The 9462-nt window shown below is 42.9% G+C and overlaps 1 protein-coding gene across 1 annotated transcript in view; it reads right to left on the bottom strand.

Moving 5' to 3' along the window:
* Nucleotides 1–1306: 1306 nt before the first annotated feature.
* The window catches only part of LOC137293789 (beta-1,4-glucuronyltransferase 1-like), a 34115-nt gene continuing 25959 nt past the window's right edge, over nucleotides 1307–9462 (bottom strand). Inside the window, exon 2 of the mRNA XM_067824526.1 lies at nucleotides 1307–2449. Coding sequence (XP_067680627.1) covers nucleotides 2255–2449 — 195 coding nt within the window. The 3' untranslated portion in view covers nucleotides 1307–2254. The remainder of the gene's footprint in view (nucleotides 2450–9462) is intronic.

Below are 9462 nucleotides of genomic sequence, written 5' to 3'. Positions count from 1 at the left end.
AGTTCACTGGCCAGCTAGCGGAATATGCCTAACGGCTGACGCTAATATAACAGAAACTGTTTTCGCTATTAAGATATAAAAACCAGGATATATGTTTCTGATGACCTTATCTTTTACCCGGTCACTTAATTCAGTTTTCTAATTATTCTCCTATGGGTGATGATGGATCCTGAATGTGAATGTCGTGGGTGATGATGCATGGATACTGAATGTGAATGTCGTGGGTGATGATGGATCCTGTGAATGTCGTGGGTGATGATGGATCCTGTGAATGTCGTGGGTGATGATGCTTGGATACTGAATGTGAATGTCGTGGGTGATGATGCATGGATCCTGAATGTGACTGTCTTGGGTGATGATGGATCCTGAATGTGAATGTCGTGGGTGATGATGCATGGATACTGAATGTGACTGTCTTGGGTGATGATGGGCACTGAATGTGACTGTCGTGGGTGATGATGGATACTGAATGTGACTGTCACGGGTGATGATGCATTGTTACTGAATGTTACCGAATGTGACTGTCGTGGGTGATGATAGGCATTGAATGCCACAGTCGTGGGTGATTATGCTTTATCACTGAACGTGACTGTCTTGGGTGATGACGGACACTGAATGTGACTGTCGTGCATCACGAAGTAACCATAAGGGTGCGACGTAAAATCTTGACTCAATCCACAGTGACGCCCAGCACCCTGCGCGTCCGTTACTGTACCCAGTCTCGTTCGCTCTGGTCCGACATCATCCACTTGACCAGGGCGGCTAAAGGGAGGTGGGGTAGCTTAGTAATTAAAGCGTTCGCTCGTCATGCTAGATGCCTGAGTTCGGTTCCCCTCATGGGTACAATGTGTGAAGCCCGGCAGTGTTATTGCTGGAATATTGCTAGAAGCCGCGTGAAAACTCACTCACCCCAGGGCGGCTTAACGGTTTCAACAACAACCTAAGTTGTTTCTTCTTTAATCAATCTGCCAGTTACTGCAGAAATAATCACTGATAATATAACCATCTTTAACAGGATGTTTTCTCGTTGGACCTCCATTTCTGGGGACGTGTAAATACATCCACCTAAATGCTCTTTTTTTATCTAATTGAACAATATTAGCGAGTCCCGGGACTACCAAGTTTCATATAGGTAGTGCATACTCGGCCGGTTCACCCCGGAACTGTCAAGTTTCATACAGGTGTTGTATACTCAGTCAGGTCACCCCGGAACTACTACATTCATGTAGGCGGTGTATACTAAGCCGTTCCACAACCCTATCTCGGCGATACTACTTGTCACCCCAAACAAGCGACACACCACAAGTAATATTGTGATACGTTTATGCAGAAAATACATCAGTTATACACAACATGGATAGAAGGCAAAATGGATACAAAACATATCTGCTAAACAGATTTCCTTGAGGAGAATACACTTACCCCAGACTGAAATAATTCCAGTGAATACAACACAACGTACAAACTCCCCCATTAACCCCAAGTGTAAAATAGTCGCAACAGTCGGCCATGTATAGAAAGGTGGAAAGCCCTGTAGCAACCGTTGACATGCCCATGGGGAGTATGTAGTGACATACAGTCAGGTTGAAGGAATGTTGAAGCAATGGCGTCGCCCGCTCCATCTGCACTGCCGTCATACACTCGGTAGGTCGAACTCTGGAACCAAACAGTCATTTCTACTGAATCTCTGCCACGTTCTTCCAAACACAATATGCCATTAGTCATTGTTTCCTGCTCCTGTAGTTACATACCGGGTAACTGAAATCTTGTCTCAAATCACTTACACTGTCCGCATGGCAAACCATAAATCGTCCGCGTCAACAGTTTACCAAAATACATAAAATAAGCACATACGCTCGTGAATATCTCAATATGACAAAGTTCTCCTCCCTGACATCCTCATACATCTTCCTTCTTTTCTGATCTGTTTTGATTGGTGAAGTGCACTGAGTTCTGACAATGGTTTTTGACGGAATGCAAAAACCGATGACCTAATACCACCTACCAGATGTACATCTATTTGAATAATTACGTTGATTGTAACGCACGTTCGGTAAACATATATTGCACTGATATCATCATTTTGTCATACAACCCCTCTGTAACCTTGCTGGGCGTAACCATGAAACGCAAGTTGGAGACAGCAAGAGACCTTGGCTCCACGATGTAGCACCCACACTTCGCTGAAAGTTGTGGAACATGAACGGCTTGTTGACACCCTCCACAAGAAAATACAACACACACAACCGTCACATCATAAACATGTCCTGGTGGAGTTCGGGTACCTAACTTTCAGTTCATCCTTAAACTTTCTGAACAGGATTTTGTTCTTGGCCAGTTCATTGTTCTTCGAGGCATGGAACTCCCCTCTCCTCTTGAAGCCACTGTGGGCAAGGAATGCATTGTTGAGCACGACGAACTGGTAGCCAGACACATGCAACTCGCACACCTGCAACAGAAACACATCACAGATCACAACGTAGGTTGTTGTTAAAACGATTTGTAACTCGCTAAAAGTAGCAAGAAACAAAACTATATACACTCACATTTACACACTGTTCTTGTTCAAGGTCTGCCTAAATGTAAATACATCTTCAAATTACCACAGCTCTGAACGCCAAAACGATCATCGTCGATCATCATCGGGAAGTAAAACAATATGTAAGATCATAACTGAATAATCCTGAACGCCGAGGTTAACGCTAGTCCAGTTCCATAATAGCCACCAGTCGACGAACTGTTCCCGCGTACTTTCATAATGTATATTTTATTTCAAGACATAGTTTGGTTATTGGCGTTAGTTTCAAAAGCCTTTGGCGATTTTATAACGTTTATTCCTCCTAAAATGGTGTTTGCAATGACAGAGGGAACCACTTTATTGCTCCATTTCCTCAGAACTTACTTCACATCACGGAGTACCAGTCGCAAACATTCGGTTTGGGGACATCGATACCTGCTAAGACCTCGAACATAATGTAAGTGTCTTGCCTCTGGGTCATACAATTAGGAACTTAGATGCACTTCCGAAGTAATGACATTAATTGTATTTTGGAAGAGCAGATGGCCTTGCAATAGGAAGTTCCGTGCCTCTGGCTATTTCAGTACGAACGCCATAAGAACTTCCTGTTTAAAGACCAGTGTCTCATTCATGAGATCTGAATATTCAAGTTTATATTGTTTACATTTCTAAGGATAGAAGTACCACCTTATGCCAGCCTTATTATATACACGTGGAAAAATATGATTTATGATTTTAACCCCGATATCTTAATATCATAATCATGTTTCGGGGATTACTCATACTTTCGGGTGACTCGTGCATTAATTTAAGATTTCAGATAAGCACGTACTATGACCTGAGGCGAGCGTCACGTGCAATACGGGTACCCGTCATTAAGCAAATATCATGTTTCAGTAAATTATTATTACAGCTAGATAACTTGGAAATTCTTTTGATGTCGTTGTTGCTAAGCACACATGGGGCAACTGCTCAACGCTGGCAAGTTACTGGAATGCGGAATGTTGGCATATCATTATGGGCTATTGCAGTTGATGCTGATCAGCCGACTGGCCAGAAAACATGAGCAAACTCCTGACGCTGAGAACCGTCAGCGTTCAATTAAAAACGGGTGACAGTTCCGATGGAGGATACAGCCGTTCTCAGAATCACAAAACTCTATATTTTCATGTCAAGTGGCGTTTTAAGACAGGGTGGGTTCCACATCGTCGTATGTCCAACAGAACAGTCCGACATCGCCCATAAAGGTGCGGGCATAGAGCCAGACGGCCTGTCACACGTCCGTTGTTATCCCCAAAGCAGCAGGACTACCATGGTGTCAAGGTCGACATCGTGCACGTGCCGGTGGTGATTTCTAACGTCCGCAGAATACGCCAGCGAGATCCTATTCAATCAAAATCTTAATACACTGGAACAAGCCCTATACTGGGAATGAAAGCCTCCGCGTCAGTCAAGATACAGTCAGTGAGGGTCAGGGGTGTTAATCCAGTTGGCAAAGGTCACATCAGATATTGACACTGTTCTCGGTTATTGATACTTTCGTGATTTCTTGATGCTTTTATCTAGAAAATGACTGCAGCTTATCGTTCTTACTGCATTTAGTATACACATATCCAGGGAGGTCTGGATATGTTGCTTTGCTTTAACACTAACATATCGATACTATTCAAAATATGGGGTATGCGGAAAGCGTGTGTGTGTCCGTCCCTCGTCAAATTATGCTACTTCATTCACCATTCTGTGTTCACTGTGACTAGACTGAACAACGTTATCCCGTGAAATATTCAAATTAATGGAACAAACGATTTCTGTCCATATAGGATTCACGTTTTCAAGCGCCCAGAAGGTGGAACTCAAGAGCGTGATCATGCATGTATGAGTGAGTAAAAATCTGACATAATATCGGCAGCATCCCTGCCATGCATAGTACATGTGTGAAATACTCCATTAATTATTAAACATTGTGCTATATATCAATATACATGTGTGAAATACTCCATTAAATATTAAACATTGTGCTATATATCAATATCGCGGTATTCAGTACCTACTCTTGATACAAGACGCGATCTGATGATTTCTATCATATATGGGCAGGCGACTCCATGATTCACTGTCAGAGGAACCGCTCCAAGCAAACGTTCGTAGCACCATCAGTGCCATCTATACACAAGATGGGAGATTGGATTCAATTTTCATCCCATACGAGCGCACATAAAACCAATTAGCGTCGTTTTCCTTGCGTATGTAATGTCAACACTATTACATTAGAGGAAAGAAACAGAAAGGTTTAGATGTAATATCATTGGCGTAAAAAGTAAGCTCGGTGATATAACAATGTTATGTGACATACAGACTTGAGCCAAAAGGTCAACAGTAAACGGCTTTTCAACCCCCGCAGGAATATCTATCACGTCCGGTAGAAACTTCACAAAATAGTCCACAACCTTAAGCTCTTCCTTCTTATGTGCTAATTAATCAATCAGTCCATCTTCTCTCCCCATTCGAACACCTCAAAGAGAATTGCAGAAGTCTGATGTATACGTCCCGCCCCAATCACACAGATGGCGAGACACAAAGACTGGTCGGGCAGCAGCACTGCACTAATTTGACTGAAATGCGTAACCTGTCACTTCAAACAACGAGTATTTTCCGAAATAAGAATATTTGCTAAGGCCCTTGGGTTAAACACAACTTTCCCAATGCTTTCACGAGTTCAGCAATTATCACTGGTAAGAAAGCTTCGTAGCTCAAGGAAACTACGTAACAGAGCTAGAATCAATAGTTGGAGGTACGGTGATTGTCCACATCCACTGTTGTTAAAAGCTCAGATTTGAAAACGCTTACACTCAGAACAGGTCTCGTACTGAATCCGTTGAGAAACCTTGAACGCCGTATGTCTACTATGACACGTGTCCAGCTGTCCTCTCACAGCAATTAACCAATAAGCGATGTTATTTGTCAGTCGCATGTCATGGCCGTTTACAAACCTCCGATTCTTTAACATTACACTAAGGTTACCTAAGTCTAACATAACCTTAGTGCAGTGTTAAAGAATGGGAGACAAGGTTAACATTAGCAAAGGTTGCTTTGTGAAAGGAGCCCCTGCACCGGTTGTATAGGGCCATCTCCTATTCTCGCGGGTTTCCTATTCTCGCGGTAAAGACATTTTCTGCCGAGATCGCCGATGCGTGATACTTAGCGGTTGTTTACATCCTTGACTGGTAGCTAGGAAGTGGCCCAAGTCTGTGAATTATCAAAATGTTGCAATGCAACTAATATTCGTGAGTTTTAACCAACTTGGAAAAATCGTAACTTTTCACCGCCCTTTACGACAAGATTCCTCTTCCTTACACCTAATAACGTTACTTTCTCGTTATGCCGCGAGAATGGAAGACGCCTCGAAAAATCGGCGGCGGACGACTATGTTTTTCATAGTGAGAAAGCTCAAGTGAGAAAATACATCTGATGGATCAAGCAGTTGAGAGATGCAGATGTTAGAGGGGGAATCTCTTCATTTAAAAACAAGCATACATATGAAAAGAACTGTTAGTATTATTTTTTCAGCCAATATCCGTAAGTACCGAGAGAATAGGAGACGCCAGTATATGACACTGTTCTTACAGATAGCTGTCTACTCGTGTCTTGCTCTGTCCTGCGCCAACAGCATTAAAGCACAACTGTGGATCTTGTAGACTAAGGCGTAGTCTCTGAATATATATAATTTTGACAGTAACAAAAAAAACCCATTTTAATTGAAAAGGAGGGATGCCGGACATTCCTGAACCTGAAGAAATCTAGACTGAGACTGAGGCAGACTATGGATCTTGTTGTGCAACCTTTGACCCCAACTGGGGCACGATGACACACATTTGGCCAGGTGTAACATTGCTAGCATCCGATCCTCATTACCAACTCTTATGAAGTGGCGAGAGTGATTTACTCTGCCTGGTCTCTTGACGTGAGGCACCATCGGAGAGATCATGCAATTCCCGGACACATACAGCAGAGCGTAAATATGTTTCCTTAACTACACATGATTCTATGTCCAACTCACATGTCGCGGCGACATGGAAACAACATGCAACACGCCAGGCCTTCATTCTTGGCAACTACCTCTTCATTGGTTTAACTTCAGTTTCTAAATAACCCAATCATTGTGACCAAAGATATTCTAAATGTCAGCCTTTAATTTGTTCTGGAAATACGTTGTACGAAATGTCAAACAGTATTATAAACGCATACCACTTCCATGTGCTATCGACATGATAAAACAGCGTGAAACCAGCGCGGCGGTCGGTCGGTCGGTCGGTCGTAAAATACGGTCTGCAAGCGTGTTCGAGAAGGACATCCGATGTGGTGGTGAGGCAACAGTAATGTACGATTCGTCCTCCACTATTGAAATTGTCCATGAGTCTTTGTACGGTCCAGTTTTAACGCCCAGTGTTGATGGATACAACACATCAATCCCTGATCAGAAATCCAGCTGGCACTATCACGTCAGTGCGTCTGATTCAGTGTCAACAACGATTCCTGGCAGTCTGGAAGTCAACTTGTCATGTATCTAACGAGGTTAGGAATTAAAGGGCAAAGGACGTTTTAAGGCTTAGAAAGAGACTCCGAAAAGGGTGACCTATACAGCGAAGGGACCGTCTGGTCACACACGGGTTGCCTTCAGTGTGCAGTATGGTCCCTACCTTAAAGAAAGTCATTTATAACCCAATGGAATATTAATCAGATAACAGTCATGACCATTCCTTCACACCATCAAGTCTGGGTTTTATCCGATAAGGTCAACCGAATCCATGGTTAACAGTCCACAGGAGCAAGCCGTGGATGTTGACTGCAGTATGAGCAGACTGAGTGGATGAGGTGTAGCTGTGAAGGTAAGTTGGTTAGGGTGGCTAGACCAATCATCTATGTGAACAGTGGCAGCAAGTACTGCTTCTTGTTACTTAACCTGCCATTCAGAAGAGCACTTCGGTCCGGGACGACCGCCAAATTTGATTTCCCAGATTAAACATCGCAAATTGCAAACAGTGCGTATGTCTAAACCGGAGTATCTCCAATAGTACATGCATCACAAGTGAAACGACAACCTGGAACTTACATATCACAGATTTGCATCTAACGTAAACGAATTTCAATTTCAACAAGCGTGAGATCCGCATATGTTCCGCAAGTGAGTTTAAGGCACAAAAGTGGTCTGTGTCCTAGGGTTTGATAGTCAACGACACTTCCACAACATCACCTATGACGGCGACCATGAGGTAGTCATGTTTGGACCACACAAACTACAGATCGATATAACGTACAACGACCAATGCCGACCGAATTTGATACTGCGTATTCAGCTGAACCACCCGTATCCTGATCACTAGATCCATCCATGCCTGTGGACTATGACATGCTCACTGAATATATAAAATACTGACAAAACAAACATCTAAAGTGAAAAGAAGCCCAAGAGATCCAGGAAGCCCACATAAAATAACATTCTTGTCTCTCATCATTTTAAAAACAAATGTGGGTCACGCGGGTGGATATTATTATTACATTTTAGTTTATGTCCAAACCCCCTTGATTTGTTAGTAAATGCATAGCTTTTCTCCGATGGAAAATCGAACCTTAGAAGTTTGAAAAATTCATGCGCATTTTGAGGGTCAAAGTTGCATTTTCTATAGCATAAAACATAAAATAATCCTAAGGTCGGGTCGAACATTTGGGTCGGGTGGTAATGAGAAACAAGTTTTAAAGGTATCTGGGGAAACTCTAGACTTGCAATATTTAGGAATTCTGCATTGCAGTAAGCGCTTTGGTAAAGGTAAATTGTAGGGTTCAAGGGCAGTGCGACATGTTAGGTCGCCCCTATAAACAGAGGTTGCTATGCACATACAACAACAGCAGCCATAAAGGTACTCCCCCTTCAAAAGACACATTGAAACATAACGTTCTTAACATACAGAAAGAGGAATGTGTTGACCACCAATTCAGTAGGAGTATTAATATTCATTGAAATACCCTGCACTGTGTGACACTATTGTGCATGTCTGTTCCAGAAATATGCCGAGGGCTTCTGGTTCAAGTAAATGACTGCTGTCTAATGGGTAAACGCCCGGTTTTGAAGAGACACATGCATATTCGGTACGCCAAAGTGTAGCTTGTGTCCAAACAGCGGGATAAAATACAAAAAAGAACTCATTTTCCGTCTAGAATGATTTCCGATCATCTTGAGGCGTCGAGCCAGCGCGTTTGGAAAACAGGAATGAAATGTGCAAGTTACCACTATCGCTGGTCCCTCGGGGGATGGTGGTGCTACAATCTAGGGTACGACTGCCCTTGCATATTAACACTACAGGTGAGATGCCGTGCATGGGATGTAGGCATAGTAAGATGCTTGACTGAAGACGTGTGGTGCCTGGATGTTGTGTATCCATGGATGTAACACTGCGGTACAGTTGAAGGACACTCCAAATGTCATAGCGTGGGCTATGTCAGCAGGCCAACAAAGGATCGCCTTCATGTTTACTGTTGTATGTGGTTGTACAGAGTATGAGCACTACAGAGGTTCTATAAGGTCAACGGTAGCTCCAGCACATGGTGATTGATGCCACACATTCGGTGTACCTATGTTGATTTAACGCCGCACTCAGCAATATTCTAGCTCAATGGTGGTGGTCTTAATACACAGTTCCGCCAAAACTGCTATATTGACTTGTCATTATAAAATGTTGTGGCTAAACGCCAAATATTTGTTATAGAGACACTGACAGACATATCGAGTCTGCTGTATCCTGTAACACTGGAATATTGCTGGAACAGTGTGAGAGTAAGGGTATTGTAAACAGTACATTCTAAACATTGGCATTGTAAACAGTATGTCTGTAGTCACTGGGGAAATTATCCTGATACAGGATTATCGTATCTAAGCAAAGTCACGTAAA

Source organism: Haliotis asinina, chromosome 8 (assembly GCF_037392515.1).
Source record: "Haliotis asinina isolate JCU_RB_2024 chromosome 8, JCU_Hal_asi_v2, whole genome shotgun sequence".
Lineage (NCBI taxonomy): Eukaryota > Metazoa > Mollusca > Gastropoda > Lepetellida > Haliotidae > Haliotis > Haliotis asinina.
Note: the sequence above shows the minus strand (reverse complement) of the source record. Positions and strands in the feature narration are given on the sequence as shown.